The sequence below is a fragment of the Papio anubis genome, chromosome 15, assembly GCF_008728515.1.
Source record: "Papio anubis isolate 15944 chromosome 15, Panubis1.0, whole genome shotgun sequence".
Classification (NCBI taxonomy): domain Eukaryota; kingdom Metazoa; phylum Chordata; class Mammalia; order Primates; family Cercopithecidae; genus Papio; species Papio anubis.
Genome location: NC_044990.1, coordinates 9,168,163 through 9,186,102, shown reverse-complemented (window position 1 = coordinate 9,186,102; position 17,940 = coordinate 9,168,163). Strand labels below are relative to the sequence as shown.

General features: G+C 42.0%; 1 protein-coding gene across 1 annotated transcript in view; it reads left to right on the top strand.

The window, feature by feature from the left end:
- The window catches only part of KATNAL1 (katanin catalytic subunit A1 like 1), a 101,707-nt gene extending 99,659 nt beyond the window's left edge, over window positions 1–2,048 (top strand). The window contains exon 11 of the mRNA XM_021929351.2: window positions 1,961–2,048. Coding sequence (XP_021785043.1) covers window positions 1,961–2,039 — 79 coding nt within the window. The 3' untranslated portion in view covers window positions 2,040–2,048. The remainder of the gene's footprint in view (window positions 1–1,960) is intronic.
- The last annotated feature ends 15,892 nt before the right edge of the window (window positions 2,049–17,940 follow it).

Here is a 17,940-nt window from a genome sequence, read left to right as displayed (position 1 = left end):
CGTCCTTCCCTCCTGCTGTTGCCCTCCTCCCATTAACTTTCCTCTTTAATCTTGAAATTGTTTAAAATATTTCGTCTTTCTTTCCCTAGCAAAGCGTTTATATTCCAAATAAGGCCTCTGTGAAATGTCTGAATTACTTTTCCCTTCTTTGTTGTGGTCAGCTTCATTATTTGGAAGTATTGCATTCAAAGCAGCAGTGTCAAACATGACACACATCTGTTTTCTTATAGTTTCATAAATACAAACTAATGTGATGACCTTAAAAATTGTGGATCCTACATGTTCCTATGCTCATTCTCTGAAAACCTGAGTAACTTTATGAAAACACACAAACCTGGACAAATGTCACATTTTTGTGACATTTTCACTGACAAATGTATATTCATATGATGGTACGGCAGCAGGGAGTGGCCCCCGTTAGCATGGTTGTGAGTGGACAGTGTCCAGCAGGATCACTGCACGTTATGATGGCTTGTAAGTGCGTTGTTAAGACTTTTGCTTCAGTGTTTGTCTCCCAGTATCTGAACCTAATTTAAAGAAAAAGACGTTTCCAAGTTGTATTTATTAAATGTGTTTTTCCTCACATTTTGTGCTGCTACTTTGCCAATCTCATTAGCTTAGTTGTGTTTGTGCTTAGGTTATATTTGGTAATAAACTTATAGAGTGTTGGTTGTCGTCACTTTCTTTGTGGTTCATTTTGATCTATAGTCACGGACGCACTTCTTGCCACCGGTGGGAACAACAAACCCCTCACTAGTAAGGACTGGCTTTCCCCAGATTTTTGTTCTCATAAAATCACGTATTGTAAACCTGACATTTTGTATTGGCTGTGCTTATGCCAGTAATTTCAAGGTCGATGCAGGTAAGATGTGTGTTTTTTCAATTAATTCCAACTGGCATAATCAATACACTTGTCTTACTTGTGTAGCACCATTGCAAAGTGGATGTTCCATATGGTGAATTTTCTAGATGACTAAGTCTTTATGACCTCCTCTAAACAATTTTTTTTAGTTAATAGACTTTATTTTTTTAAAGCAGTTTTAGGTTTACAGAAAAATTGAGTAGAAAATTTGGAGCTCCCATTTACTCACAACCCCCGCCCCAGTTTCTCCCCTTACTAACATCTTACATTACATTAGTGTGGTGTATTTGTTATAATTGATGAACTGATGTTGATGCATTATTATTATTCAAGTCTATAGTTGACATTAGGGTTCACTTTGCGTTATACACTTTTATGGGTTTTGACGAAAGCATAATGTCATGTATCCATCTTTACGACAGCAGACAAAATCGTTTCACTGCTCAAAAATTCCCTGTGCTCTGCCTATTCATCTTTCCCTCACCTCCCAATTCCTGGCAACACTGAGCTTTTTACCGACTCTCTAGTTTTGTCTTTTCCAGCATGTCATATAGTTGGAATCATACAGGATGTAGCCGTCTTAGACAGGCTGCTTTTACTTAGCAGTATGCATTTAAGGTTCCTCCATGTCTTCCTGTAGCACGATAGTTCATTTCTTTTTAGCACTGAATAGTACTCCGTTGTCTGGATGTACCACAATTTGTTTATCCATCCACCTACTCAAGGACATCTTGTTTGCATCCAAATTTTAGCAATTATGAGTAAAGCTGCTCTAAACGTTCATGTGCAGATTTTTGCAAGCACATAAGTTTTCAGTTTACTTGAGTAATTATGGATGTGATTGCCGGAACGTATGGTAAGAGTATGTATAGTTTTATAAGAAACTAGCAGGCTATCTTCCAAAGTGGCTGTACCATTATATATTCCCACTTGGAATGAATAAAGGTTTCTGTTGCTCCACATCCTCGCCAGCATTTGATGTTGTCGGTAGTTTGGGTTTTGCCATTCTAAGAGCAATAATGATGCTAACAAGCCTAACAGCTGGTTCACTAGGTTCACTGATAGGTGTGTAACGGTACCTCGTTGTTTCCATTGCAGTTTCCAGATGATGTGGAACATTTTTTCATGCGCTTATCAATTTGAAACTTTGCTAAACCGTATCACATTTGTTCCTTGAGTTTGTAAACTGAAGAATTGAAACTTACCCTTTTCTTCAGGATTCAGAGTTATGAGGTCAGTCCTTTGTTTTATGCCACTCTCTGCAATTAGTGGAGGGGTAGGAGGGCTTTTTTTTTTTTTTTTTTTTTTTTTTTTTTTTTAAATCTCTCTCTCTGACTGGTCTTTGAGTTTTGATGTTTGCTTTTATAACATTTCCACTGGTCTCTTACCAGCCTTTCTTCCTCTTCCAATGTCCTGTTTCCAGTCTTCAGTGAAGCTAGAGAAATAGTTGTTGGGCTTGTTAGCATCATGTGTGAATGAGTACCGCAGTTTAGGATGAGGAGCGGTGGGGAGGTCTATTCTTGGGCTCTAATGCTGTGTGTCGTTTCTCTGGGCTCTCCGTGGCCTTTTTAGCTTTATCTTTGGATCCCAGAAGTGCTCCTGATGGACCAAGTGTGAAGGAGATATTTTTGCATAATTATGGTGCCATGCAGTTGTGTAATATTTACAACTGGAAGGGAGCTAGCAACAATTTAATTCCATGGCCCCAGCCGGTTTTCTTCCTATGACCATGAGGGAGGTGTCGATCTCTTGGGAGGTATAAAGAAAAAGAATTAGGTTAAGTGGGACCAAGACAGGAGACATTTGTGGCTAGAGCCCTCCCACTCTCCCTGCAGTCCTTTCTCCAGTGCATATGACCAGTGCCACCTGTGACTGACCTGGCTCCCATGGCAGAGCATGGCGCAGTGTTGGAGTGTTTGCCCAGAGATGCCAGGAGTTTAACTAGAAATCGTGAGGGAAGATAGAAGCATTGCCTGGCTCCGTCCCTTCCCAGCATCAGCTGCTACCTTTCTAATGATAAGCAGAAAGGCAGGGTGGGCGCAAGTGTCACCTGGCCGGTTCCAACAACAGATGCCCCAAGGCTGGAGGCTGGTCTCAGGTGCTTCTCCCCCTCCCTGGCTGGATGTCACCACTTCAACTGCACCTGGCCAGGCAGACGTGGGGCTTCACCTGGGCATTCCTCTGGCTCCTGCTACACCCAGAACAGGGCAGAAAGGGATCAGGGGAGAGAGAACATGTGCTCGGTGGTTACTTCTTATCCTTTTTACACTCAGAAAAGCTTGATGGGCAACTCTTTCCTAGTTTTACCTATTTTGATATCTTCTTAAGACCTCCCCTGTAAGTTTTGAGAGACTCACCAGCAACCTACAGCATTGAGAGCTGAAATTAAGAGCAAATGACTTGGTCCCCTTCATCTTACAGGTGAAGAGTTGAACCCATGAAAATTTAAAAATATATATTCAAGATCGTATTCTGACCTGGAAGCAGAACTTATATCCGTTTCTGATCTTGAAGAGTGCTGCAGACAAGGCTTAAAGAAAGCAAGTCGGCCGGGCGCGGTGGCTCAAGCCTGTAATCCCAGCACTTTGGGAGGCTGAGACGGGCAGATCACGAGGTCAGGAGATCAAGGCTAACACGGTGAAACCCCGTCTCTACTAAAAATACAAAAAATTAGCCGGGCGTGGTGGCGGGCGCCTGTAGTCCCAGCTACTCGGGAGGCTGAGGCAGGAGAATGGCGTGAACCCGGGAGGCGGAGCTTGCAGTGAGCTGAGATCCGGCCACTGTACTCCAGCCTGAGTGACGGAGCGAGACTCCGTCTCAAAAAAAAAAAAGAAAAAAAAAGCAAGTCAGGTGGCAAAACATTTATTAAGGACCTTTAAGATTGCAGCAGGTACCAATACAGACAATTACCCGAGCTGATGATGGTTAAAAATAAGAAATGTAAGATAAGTTGACATCATAGGATTGGAACTAACATAATGTTTACTGTGTGCTAGATACTTTTATTTACTAAATTCATACATTAGCCCTAAAAGATATATTTATTCTTATTCTTTTTCTTCAGAAGAGAAAACTGAGGCTTATAGAGTGACTTGCTCTAGTTGAATGGCTCCTAAGAAGTGAAGAAGGATAGGAACCTAGGTCAATTTAGTTTCAGAACCCATTCCTTTGCCATATTCTAAGCTTACTCTCCACAATGTTAAAAACACACAAAAAGCACTCAGTGTTTAAAATGTTGCATTCACCCACTTTTCTGAGGTTATGAATCACTTTTTAATCTTCCCTTTCTCTTACTGCTTTTTTGGTCAGATTTTTTAGGTAGACTATTGTGATAGGTTCTGTTTCAGAATCTATGTTGATAAGGCAAGAAAAGAGGGCTCTTGTGGGATTTAAATGAATTTGACACTATTGGCTCCTGTTTGCTCTATCAGAGTGCAAATATATACCTATTGTTTTTAAGGGCAACGCTTAATGAAATGAATTGATCATTCTAAGAATTCCCATGAATCATAGGCCAACAACTTAGGTGGCATAGCGCTCTAACAGTTATGTTTATTCCTGGAACCTCCAGCAGTCCTCTGCTGGCTGGGTGACAGCTTCAGAGTCCTTAGCTGGACGTGTACTTGTCATCGGAGCATCACCAAGTCATGGAGGGGGCTCACTGTCCAACTTTGAAGCACCAGAACAAAGTTAATTCTGAATGTTCAAAATACTGACCATGGCCACGCCAACTGAACGCCCCTAATCTTGTCTGAATATTCAAAACGCCTGTCACTACATCTTAAATAATTTTTTAAACAAGTAACCATGGTATGACTACTGTATTCCATAACAAAAATCCTAAACTCCAGTGTTAGTAATTATTACGTAGAGGTGGATGAATTGAACTTCATTTGGGGTTTGTAAAATACCTCAAGCTATTTTTCAAACATTTCGAAATATGTTTTGTAACATTTCTCAAATATACTTTACTAAACATATTTCCTTTAATTTTTAAATCCTTTTTAAAGTGTTTGTTTAAGGGGAAATTTAATCCATGTGTTTCTGATTCATTTACAATGAACTCATCAAAGTTGTTTCTTAAGAATTAAGTTTCTAAGAAGCCTGAGGAACTCTTCTCATGAATTTTGTCAGCCCTTAAAAGCCTTTTTCCAATCAAAACTTTTTCCCCTAAAGATAAATAAATGTGGATGAAATGTTTTAGTTTGGTTTACAATACAAAGCCCATATTTCAAAATCTAACCTAGTTGTGAATTTAGGATAATAAACGATTCTGCCTTTACCGTAAGAGTTCACTTCATTTGTTGCTCTTCAAAGCAACTAACTGCAAAGGGTTTGCAATAACTGTGCTCTCCTGAAAACACACAACACTGACATTCCATACCGTCTTCTCAGATTCATAGCAAAGGTGACATAAGTGGGCTGGGCAAACATATTAAACTAAGTCAGCTAGTTATTGGGGATCTACCATGTATGCTAAATATGCATACAGTACATAGTCACACATGTACGTACATGTGAAAAGACTCATTTAAGTTACTTTTGTGTGTTTACCTATACTTACAAATTTTAACAAAGTTTATTTTTTATATTAATAAATTATTGTGTGAAGTGGCTACAATCGTTCTCATCTCTATATAGAAATGTTTTTTGCCTGAGATTTAGTTTAACAGGTTTCTGTTGCCTAGCAGTAGGTTTTTGAGAATAGCTTTTTGTATAGCTTTAATTGAACAGGTTGATTGCATGAAATCATCTTAGCAAAAGTAAGGTCATTGCAGTGAAGGTAAAAGGAACTATGCTGACAACTAATTGGATAGAATGTCATAAACCACAGTGGATCTGGAAGAGATTTGCAGACACATAGCAACAAAAGAAGGGAGTTTGTTCAAGGCAGCTAGAAACTGCATTCAGAAATATTCATGTTAAAAGAAAGGCACCATTTCCTTGGTTTTCATTAGGGAATTGTGTGAAATACATATTTGTTCATCACAAGAAATAATCAGTTCCTATTTTTAGTGGAAACTTTTTCCCTGAGTTGTTTAGTATGGGATTATTAGACAATAAAAACATCTTTTCTGTACTTTTCAAAATATAAACTAATTTCTTACATATTTCATTAGTTTGTGCCGTAGATGAACTCTTAGTATTTTAGGAAAAAACTTCCATGATCATTCCTTTTTAAAACCAACACTTAAAATTGTCTTTATTTAAATCAAAATGCGAAACCTCTTGCATTAAGGGAGACTTTTACCTTTTACTTTGTATTTTTTCATATGATAATTATTTACTTTGTAAAAGAAATATAAAATTGTAAAGATTTTTTTAAAGCAATATTTGTAGAAATCAAATCAGTGTCTGCCCTTCTGTCTTCCAAAAGCCCTTGGCCTAAATAAGAGTCAGGCATAGCTGTTGACCCCATTTCATTTGACACAGAGGGAAGGAGTGTGTTGACCACTGTCACTCTCTCTCTCACCTAGGACAGTGCTCTCCAGGCTGCATTAACTGTGTCTCTCCAGCAGTAAATATGTGAGTTACACACTGTTACTACGTTGGTAGTTTCAGGATACTTGTAAATTACAGTAGTATTTCTATATAATTTATAAAAATCCATAAAATGTAGAAATATGAAAGACTATCATATGAAGACACTGAAAAGTAATCCTTACTGCTACAAAATCCTTCCAAAAAACATGAGTAATATTTTCATTGAGAGCCATGACATTAAATATACTTTCTTATTTTTTAAAATCTTAGGATAACAATTTAGGGACAGTGATTTTATTTTTTATTTCAATGCTTAGTTATAATGACCATTACAGCTAAAAATGTAACTTCACAAAGGTGTGTAGATCCAAATGGAAGAAGCAGATCATTGGCTGCAATCTCAAGTAAGGAGCTTCAGTTTAAAATCATGCCCACTATGCAGAAGTTTTTATTTGGCTATTTGCATCTTTCTTGATGTCAGTCAGTTATTGCAAATTAATTGAAAAGTTGCATTTTATGTTGAATGTGCAGAACCTGCTGCACCTCTTCATTTGGAAGATTTTAAAACAGGAAAATTATTTTAAGTTGCACATATTAGAGTTCTTAAAAAAGAGGCTCAGTGTTTTTGGCAACAAAATCATGTAACAATGGAAAAATATTTCCCAACATCAATTTTCTTCGTGTAACATGGATTTCTTTCATATAGTAATTATTTTCTCATCCCTTTTAGGAAAAAGAATAAAGTTGTAGAGTATAGGAAATAAGCATTTCATTTTATCTAGATATGTATATGAGCCTGTTACTGTGCATACAGCAAAAATTTAATAAAAACAATAGCTTTGCCTTTATTATATCTGATACATTCTGATATTTTCTAATTGGTTTCATGTTGTAAAATTCCTGGACCTGCCCCAGGAAATTGATTTCATTACTTGTTAATGGTGGACAGCTTGTAATTTCAGACCTTCTCCTGGACTGCAGGGTGCCACTGGCTGCAGCCCTGGCCCTCTCCCAGCTTCCTCTGTGCGGATTACTCAGTGACACATTTGATAAGTGGCCTAGTGAGCAGCAGTGGCCATGCCTGGTTTCCTGGCCACCCGGGGGCTCATCCTTCACCATGCTGTTCCTGACAGGCCATTGCGAGTCTCTTTATCGTTTGAACCTGACCAGTCAGGTTCTCAGGGTCAGGCACTGGGCATCTGTCCTCTCTCTGCCTGCCTCCCTGAACCTCAGATGCCTGGGGATTCTAACTCTGTCCCAGTGGTGGTTTTCTTGAATTTGATCAGTCTAGACATGATAGTTCTTGAAAGATTTAAGACACGCTTAATTTCTGTTGAGTTTTCATTTCTCCTCAGTCTTAAGATTATTCCTGACTTCTAGATATGATATGAATATGTCACTGTTCATTCCTTCTTTTTAAAAAAGTCAGCAGTGATCCCTGTGCCAGTGATGTTAAACACATCCCCTGGGGAAGGACCAGGTCACTGTGGTTCTTGTACTAGTATAGGACATTTAGATAGCTGCCAGCTCCCCAGGGCAGCACAGCTGCTTGGTGACCTCTCCTGTTCCTGGAAGAGGAATAGGGCTCTTCAGTTACAGGACACGGGACTGGAATCATTCAAGGGAGGACCAAGAGAGGAACAGAGACTCTTAGTCACTAACAGGAAAGTGATAAGGTTTGAGAGTCAGACTGCAAGGAAGAATCAAGGAAGGAGAGGATCGAGTTTTCAAGGGAAAGGAGTTCTTATGTGTTCTGCTGTGACCACCTGAAGAAGGTTGACAGAAGCTACAAATAGTTGGTCTTATTTGGACTGTGCCTCCTGTGGCCAAAGCACTGTTCCTGCTATTTGACTAGATACTTACTGGCTATTTAAAACAAGGCCTCATTTGGATCATGAGACGTATCTGGGTAGTGTGAGAACTTCAACTCTGCAGTCAGAAAACGATTTTATCCTCAGCTCTACCACTTCTAAGCTGTGTGACTTTGGGCAAGTTACTTATCCTGTCTGTGGCTGTGTTATCTATCTCACCTCAGAATGGAGATAACAGGACCTTCCTTTGTAGGACTGTTGGGAAGATTAAATGACATACTGAATTTAAAGTACTTATCACGGCACCATACAGACCCTTAATGTTAGCTGCAGTGATGTGCGAGGGCTGGTACGTACCAGGCTGTCCCAAAGCCAAAGAAACGTTAAGGAATATTGCAAACCTTTCCACCATTGATAGCTGAAAGTGTAGCCACGGTGAGAGGATCCACACGTGGAAATCGGCCAACACTACACCAGGGCTTTACCCATCCCCTATCCGCCTGGAAGAGTTAGTCTACCAGCATATCACAGGTTAGCTCTTTTTATTTTTGTGGGTTTTTTTCTCCCACTGCAAGTAATACGGGTCCAGGTGTGTAGCCTGGCTCTTTGTCACTCCCTCTGGGTAATACGCCTAAGCTTGCCAGTCGTCATGAACAGGTTAGTCTGACTTTCAGTGAGCCATTTTTGACTCAGTGAATGGCTGTTTTGGTGTCTGCCAAAATTAGGTGCCCCTCTCTTTCCTGAACTAGACTATATACTCTGATACCTTTATTGCAATGTTACAGAAGTCTTAGGACACTCGTAGTGGACAGACATATTCCACTTCCCTTTTAATTCCTGAGAAATACAGTCTGAGCTGTATCTAGGCAATATCCACACTGCCTTGAGACTTTTTCCGAAAGTGGAATTCATCAGTCATCCAGGAGGCTCTGAGCCCCGTGACTGGCATGGCTTACCTAGTGGCTGTGGTAGACTTGTGCCTATGGAGGTGTTTTGCTGAGGGCTTGTGAGAGCTATTTGGCACCTTTTCCGGCAAAGTTGGGAGAGGAAGGCGGAAGAGAGGTTCTGTTCTCACCTATTTTAATACCCAAACCAAAAAATGGAAGTTGGTGGTAGCACCGAATTAGAACTCTTGCCTCATTTAGCACACTAATTATCAAATTTCTCTGTATTTTCAACAGAAGCAAAGCATAAATTCTTAATAAAGAGGCACTTCAAATAGGGAATTTACAAACCTTACACATTGTCTTTCGTGTTGCAGCTGTGAAACATACCTTCTAGAGAAAATCACACAGATTGTTGTGTACTTAGCTTAAGAATTGCAGACTAGAGTCATGATTTGTTAGTCCCATTTGCTTTTCACAAGAAAAAGCATTACGTGATGTCCGAGGGTCTCAGATTCCATAAGGGGGACTTTCCCAGGGTCTTTCATATGAAAGTTTCTGTGCAGCCCATGGGAGATTACACAGGGAGGCAGTCTGGAGACTCGCCAGGACTTATTTTAGTCTATTCTAATTTGAATCTTATACAAATATTTATATAGGCCTATTATTTACACCTATATATCAGTCCAACTTACTGAATGCCAACAAATTTGAGAGACAACTCCTGCCCTCAAGGAACTCGTGTCCTGGCAGAGAAAGCCATGAAGCAGTCCTAGGATACTGTGTGTGGTTATAACAGCATGCACCTGAGAAATGGTCTGGAGGAGAAGGACAAAGAAGGCTTCACGGAGGAGGTGAGGTCAGCCATGTGCTGAAGCAAGCAGAGGAGTTTGCCAGGTGGCTAAGGAGGGAATATTAACCCAGGGGTGGGTGATGGTCCCCACCTTCTGGATGATTTACTATATAGTTACATTTGCCCCTTAGCATGACTTTGACAGCTGTTGATGGACAGCTCTGTGAGGACGAGAAGCACTCTTGTTGCCTCCTCCACGGGGTTTTGCAAATTGTAGGTGCTCAGATCCCCGATGGGAAATGAGAACCTTAGCCTACAAAAAAAAAAAAAAAAAAAAAAAAAAATCTCCCTTCTTCACTGGAACCCTGTAAGCAAAGCAGTTCCGAAGAGCACTGATAGGAAAAACTGAATTCACTGCAGATGACGACAGAGCTGGGGTTCAAAATCAGCTCCTAAGCAGTAATCTGGAGCAGAGTCATTGTCTAGTCTGTGGATATGGTCAAGATGCATACAAAGTTAAATTGTCTTTCAGAGTTTGTAGCTTGAAGGTGCCTTATATTGATTTCTGTTGTTTTGTTTTGAGACGGAAACAAAACTCCGTTGCCCAGGCTGGAGTGCAGTGGTGCGATCTCAGCTCACTGCAACCTCTGCCTCCCTGGTTCGAGCGATTCTTCTGCCTCAGCCTCCCGAGTAGCTAGGATTACAGGCACCCGCCATCACACCTGGCTGATTTTTGTATTTTTGTAGAGACGGGGTTTCACTGCGTTGGCCAGGCTGGTCTCGAACTCCTGACCTTGGGTGATCTGCATGTCTTGGCCTCCCAGAGTGCTGGGGTTACAGGCATGAGCCACCACACCCGGCCGATTTCTGTTTATTGAGTCCCTGATAAAACTGCTTTGCTTGCTTTCTCAAGAGGGAGGGTGACTGCGCCACCGCAGCAGGTCCTGCAGCCATGCTGACTTTGCAAAAGCATTCCTCTCAGTGCTTTATTATTTACCTGCTGTGGATGATGATACAGCTGCCAGTCACAATATCTTTTCAGTGCTACAACATTTCCCTCCATTTTTCCAGGCCCACATCTGGTCTTAGCCCATCCTGAAGTTGTCTATGATGTAGAATTTGTTCCACTTGTGAACTGAGCCTATTTTGAAACTCAAAAGGTGCTTCCTAATTTGCAGTTGTATATTACATTCACACATCTCAGATTGAAATTCGCACAATCTGTTTTGCATTACTCACGCTTAATAGTAATTTCTTTTGGCTATTGCCCTCAGGCTATGTAAGAAAAAAAATAGATTTGAGCTTTTTATTTTGACTGTGTTCACGGACTGTAAATCTAATTAGTTTTCTGGGATTTTTTCTCTTAAAGTCGCATGCACATTGCTCTCTGGACAAAGACTGATAAGCAGGGGCAGGTTTACCTTCTAACCATGTTCATCTTACCTGAATTGTCCTGGCACTTCACTTGGAAATACATCTTTTTTTTTTTTTCCCCCTTCCCTAATTTGCTGCATCCGGTTGATGTGTGTCGCCGGTAGATATGGTACCCACCTGTGAAATGGTGAGGAAAATTATGTCCAGATTAGGTAATGCTTTCAGATTCCTCTATTACAGACCATTGACTCCAGTGTTTCTCAGACTGAGCTAGAGAGTTCATTTGTTCTAGGAGAAATTTTTCAGTAACTGTGTTTTCATTCAGAGCAGCAACCACAAGAAATATGAACACAATCTGGCCCATGGGGATGACCGCTCCGAATTGAGAGTCAAGGTCACACGACTCCAGGGATAGGACCAAAGTCTGCAACCGAGAGGGATTCAGCAATTAAGGAGTGGCCTGGGTGTTCCAGATGATGAGTCCAGAGTCCTCCTTTGGCCGATTGAATTCTAACTGGAGATATGGTGAATGGGGGGCATAGCCATGACAACTGTGTCATGCCAGCCCCAAATTCCTGTGGGAAGCAGCTGGCACTACATATTTGTATAGTTGTGTATCATTGGTTCTTTTATAGTTGTGTATCCATGGTTCTTTTGAAATGGCAAAGCTGCTGCCAGGAGCTCTCATTCTAAGGGTGTGTGTCGGTCAAGCCATCCCTGTCATTCTTTGTATGTATCGCATATATGTCCACTGAAGGGTGATGGGCCAGCCAGCTTCCTCTGAGTAAGACGGAGCTAATCAGATAACCCCAAGATCCCAGCAGTTTGCGGTGATAAAGGTATTTCTTGTTCACATACATATGTCACCTGCAGTTCTGCTGTAGCTGTGATTTTGCCCTGTGCATCATCTCATTTTGAGAGCCAGGACGTCTTCAGTAGCCTCTGTTATTGTGGCACAGGGAAAAGAGCAAGAGGGCTCAGCAACATTCAGGGGCTCTAAAGACTTCTCTTCGATGTGGCATATGTCACTTCTGCTCGGGTTCCACTGACCAAGTCATACATCCAAACTTCTTGTCATCAGAACCAGGAGATGTTATTCTCTTTGCAAGGCTTCCCATGGCAGCGGGTGGAACTGTGCCGTCCTCTACCGGGGAGGGAGACTGGTTGAGAACAATAACGCTCTACTCCGGGGCATCCGGCTCCCGTGCACCTCACTGGCAGCCAGTTGCCCACCACTCTGGCTGACTGGGCTATTCAGTTTGAATTTCTGTTTTCATTTACATTTTTCTTATTTGGAAGTTTCAGAATTAGAAAGTCAGAAAGCTTTAGGGTTGGGACATTTAGAGATCTTATCTAGTGCTCTGACTTTTCTTTTTTTCCCTTTCCTTTTTTTTTTTTTTTTGAGACGGAGCCTAGCTCTGTTGCCCAGGCTGGAGTGCAATGGCATGATCTCTGCTCACTGCAACCTCCGCCTCCTGGGCTCAAGCGATTCTCCTGCCTCAGCCTCCCGAGTAGCTGGGATTACAGGCACCCACCACCACACCTGGCTCATTTTTGTATTCTTAGTAGAGGCGGGGCTTCACCATGTTGGCCAGGCTGGTCTCAAACTCCTGACCTCACGTGATCCACCGGCCTCAGCCTCCCAAAGTGCTGGGATTACAGGCGTGAGCCACTGCACCTGGCCTGCTCTGGCTTTTCTAGTAGGGGAACTGAGGCCTAGTGAGGTGATTGGCCCAAGATCACACAACAGGACTTCACTGCAGTACTTTCTTCATAACATCAGCTTGGGAAAATGTTAGAGAAGAGTTGCTACTTTCCTAATTGGAAAATAGAATGCTCGGTTGTTCCTGAAATCGTACCCCTTCTGGGAGAGAAATAAAACAACCTGAGTGGTCAGTTTTGGAAGGAAAACTTGCTCACCTTTTCCCTAAGTGATGGGTGTTAGGAAAGCAATCTGATTAAACTTTATTATGCATTTTGAGATTCTAGCATTTTATGTATCCTACTTTTTCATTTTGACTTCCCCAGTCTTTCCTCTCTCTGGTTGCAATTTGTAACTATCTCTGTGTACAAAATCTGTACACATAATAGTTTTCAACCACGGGGATTATTAGAACACCTTAGGGAGCTTTAAAAAATATACATGCTTGGCTGGGCGTGGGTGGCTCACGCCTGTAATCCCAGCACTTTGGGAGGCCAAGCTGGGTGGATCACAAGGTCAGGTGATCGAGACCATCCTGGCTAACAGGGTGAAACCCTGTCTCTACTAAAAAAAATACAAAAAATTAGCTGGGTATGGTGGCACGCTCCTGTAGTCCCAGCTACTCTGGAGGCTGAGGCAAGAGAATCACTTGAACCCGGGAGGCAGATGAGCCAAGATCGCGCCACCGCATTCCAGCCTGGGCAACAGAGTGAAACTCCGTCTCAAAAAAATGGCCGGGCGCAGTGGCTCACGCTTGTAATCCCAGCACTTTGGGAGGCTGAGGTGGGTGGATCACGAGGTCAGGAGATTGAGACCATCCTGGCTAACACGGTGAAACCCCGTCTCTACTAAAAATACAAAAAAAATTAGCCAGGCGAGGTGGCAGGCGCCTGTAGTCCCAGCTACTCGGGAGGCTGAGGCAGGAGAATGACATGAACCCAGGAGGTGGCGCTTGCAGTGAGCTGAGATCGTGCCACTGCACTCCAGCCTGGGCGACAGAGCGAGACCCCATCTCAAAAAAAAATTATATATACACACACGCTTAAACCCCTTTCCTTGAGATGGATTTGGTAGGTTTGGGGGCTTCGGAAGTTTTGAAGGTCTTCCTGGGTGATTTGAATGGATATACCTGGCAAAGAACTCTTGCATAGGAAAGCCTGCTTTTGTTGCTTGCCTTAATAGATGGAGGTACTTACTTTTCATGTTAGTTTCTTCATAATACTAGAATCGGCTTCCCAGGAGCTAATTCTTTAGTTTATTTTCTCTTAGATTGAACAAGTATTCTTAGATTCTGTTCTCCCTGCCCAAGTTTCTAGCTTGTAAATTCAGCCACTTCCAGGGATTGGAAACACTTGGACAAAGATACACTATAATCCTTGGAATTCCTTGGTTTAAAACAGGGAAGAGGTTATCCCTAAACCTGACCTTATACATGGCCCTAATTCCCTCCCCTGTGTCCCATCTTCCTTCTTTTCAGACCTCTCTTTACTCAAATCTACTTCAGAGATTTTTGTCTGTGTAGGGAAATTATTTCAATTTTTGTGAATGTCTCATCATTCCTATTTAATTTCCATGTAGCACTACCATGACAGTGCATATCATTAAAATGTTCACTCTGCTGTACATTTTAGTTAATTCTAATGCTGAACTCTGTGTGTTGCCCTGATACAATGTCTGTCTGCCCACAAATTAAGAAAACAAAGGGGGACAGTTGTCTGCTAGCATTTTATTTGTGTTGGACAGTTTGGCACCATGCAATAAAGCCCACGCGTAAACAAGAGCTCTGAGTTTGTTGGCATGGCCAGAGCCAGGTAGATGGGTAGTCTCACTTCACATTTTGATTTCAAATCAATTTCCATCTTCCCAGCCTTCTACTGAAATAGAAGTATGCATGTCTTTGGGGACAGAAGAAAGCTCTTTGGCAAGGCACTTGGTAACACCTCCAGTGATGTCTTTGTGGACAGGTAGAGAAATGCAACCTAGAAGATAGGTGGGTTCTTGACTGGTTGAATGATGGCATCAAAGGGTGTTAGTTAATGGACCTATTCTGGACTAGAAAAAAGGCTTTAATTTCATGTTATGGAGCGTTGTATTTGACCCAGTTCTCCAAGTGTTTTAATTGAAAGTAAAGATGAAGATGTCAAACTTCCAGATGACCCAAAGCTGGAAAGTGTAGATTTACATTTAGGATAAGAACTCAGTAGGATGGAGAGAGAGCTGAAATGAGCAAAATGAAATGAGTTAGGAACAAATGTAAAATCCTACACTTGCCTGATGCATAAGATAGGGAGACCCAGTGTACTAGCCACTGCATGCTAAAGGCCGGCTCCTAAATGCGTCACTGGGAGGATTCCAGCTTCTCAGAAGTTGGTCAGGAGGATCCCAGAGGACTTGCAGGACCTTTCAAGATCTCTTGGAGGCTCTAATCATCTAAAAGGCGAACAAGAAGAACCCTGGAACACCCAGGCCCACCCAGTGACCCACACTCACAGCACTTTATGCTTTCCCTGAGTCCAGCCCTTGCCACAGGGCAGTACAGTTAGGTTACTTGTGTGCCTGTCTTGGCCCCTAAATGGAAACCTTCTCTAGGATAAGGACCACATTTTACCCCTTTCCAAGTTCCCGGGGCCATGGTGCATGCACAGGCTCGAAGCACGGAGTCCTCCTGGGCACAGATTTCTGTCTACTTCGTTTTCTTCACTGCTGGACCCACGGGACTTAGAACAACATTTGGCATAAGTAGACTTCAATACATATTTGTTGAAAGAATGAGTGACACATACAGATGTGCTTAGTAAATCTCAGCCATTCATCCTCAGCGTGGTGTGGCGTGTTGGTGAATAAATCACTACCTGACTATTCTAAAGGCTTCAGGAACTTCATATCCTGTTTTTTTTCTTATACTTCTCAGTTCTTAGTCTGTTCCCATCTCTGATTTTAGTGTGAATTTAGTTATAAAAGCCAAAATAGGATAAAGAAAGCTGGGTGATCCTTTGTAAAGACATACTCCCGATGTAATGACCATAATCACCCATTAGCAGGAAGTTAGTGCACAGGCTGAAGCCGGATGGGTCTGGGTTCAGGTTTTGACTAGGACAGAGATTTATGACTTTGGAGAAATCTCGTTTTCCTGAAGTGCTGATTTTCTCATAAATGTGGATAAAACACTGACTCCAGAGGGTAGATGTGGTATGTATAACACAAAGTATCCCCTTAATAAATGTCACTATTATTATTTCAACAAGGCATTGGCTCACATGAGAGCTGTGAGTACAGAGGAAAGAACTCTAGGAAGGACCAGGGAAAAACAAATTGAAAATTGCTGAAGGCTTGCCTTCAAGGCTTAATTCTTTTGTATGTTAAAGCACCTGTTCCTATTAGACAAGCAGGCTCCTCAGGGGCGGGAAACAGAGGCCCTGCAGCGCTGAGGGAGCTCTGGTCTCCATGGTAACTGCACATTAGATCCTGATGCAGGCACACCTGGCATTCTCAGGTTGCTCCCGCATATGGTACCTCATACATTTCATTTCTTAAAAAACTTGCCTTGACCTCCCTGCTACCGTATACAAACTCCTTCACACACACACACACACCACACCCTTTGTCTAATCCACGGCCACTGAAGCGATATAAGCCTGTCACAGAGATCGGAAACACAGTTCCCAAAGCCATTTAATCAAACAAAGGGCGAGAACAGTTATTCTTGCTTCAAAGTCGAGCCCGGAAGAGAAGTACCTGAAAGATGCCTTTTCTATGGGACTGACGTAGACTCTGGTGCCCGCACCCCCGGCTTGCTGATAAAGCAGCCCCATTGATAACCTACTGAAGCAGAATCACATCCTTGACCATGACTCATGACACCGTTTGAAAAAGTGGCCTCTCAAATTCTCCCTACATATAAACGGCCATTAAATCCTGTGCTTTGAACTAGTTTAAAAGGAAAAAGATTTCCTGGTAGGATTAAACAAAAAAGTGCAGAGAGCCTGTAGTTACCATGTTACACAACCAAAGAACTGTGTGGCTGCTTAGAGATTTCCAGCTCTGCTTCAGAAACAGATGTTTAAAAACTTCTTGTTAAAAAAAATGTCAGAAACTGGGGACAAAAGTCACTGTTCCTTGAAACATATCAAATTCTCTCTTTCAGTGGTCATCTTACTGATTTGGTTCCTTCACACTATATTTCCCAAAACTCCCATTTAAATTAACCATGCATGCTACTCCGGCATGCTTGGCTGCAACCATAGCGCCTTGTGTATGTTACGCTTCATAAGGGCCTTCAAAGACAGTGTCTCAAAAAGCCACCGTTGAGAAATGTTAGGACTTAGGATCTAGAAATGTTGGCTTACTTATGGTCCTCATGATGTTTTTCTTGTAAGCACCTTGGAAAGTCTAGTGAGTAAGAAATAATAATAACCAAATGTATTCGCCCAACATGGGAAAGTGAGCTGTGCTCTATAAAGTTTGTAGTTTATGGTTTGAAACTGGCTCAATGTACAAGGTTCCTGGATCATTACTTAATTTTAATTTGTGGAAAAGGCATTATGTTTAAAGCAATAAAAACTTTTTCTTCCATGTCACAGCAACCTTTGGCAAACTCACTGGCTCTTTCTCTCAGCTACTTTTCTACCCCATTTGGTTATGAGGAAGCATTGTGATTGCCTTGTAACCCCAAAGGGAACTGCAGGTCTCATGGGACATATCTGACCTCTCCTAAACATGCCAAGTATAATCAGACTTTTGATTCCAACCAAGGTGAAGTAGCCTTATTCCTCCCAGCTCCTTCCTCTTGCAACTCAAGACCCTGGATGTGACACAACAAGGAAGCATAAAAAGACCCCTAAAGGGCAGAAAAAACATGGCAGCCTTCTCAGGGCCCTCAGAACTGGAGGAGACACACAGTGGTGGGTCCCCCAGGTTTTCTTATTGCCTCCTGTGTATTCCAGACAGGGATCCAACATAAGTCTTCAACCCAGAGCTGCCAACAAAAATCCCCAAGAAAAGCCTGTGTCCCATACCCCAAACACTGAGAA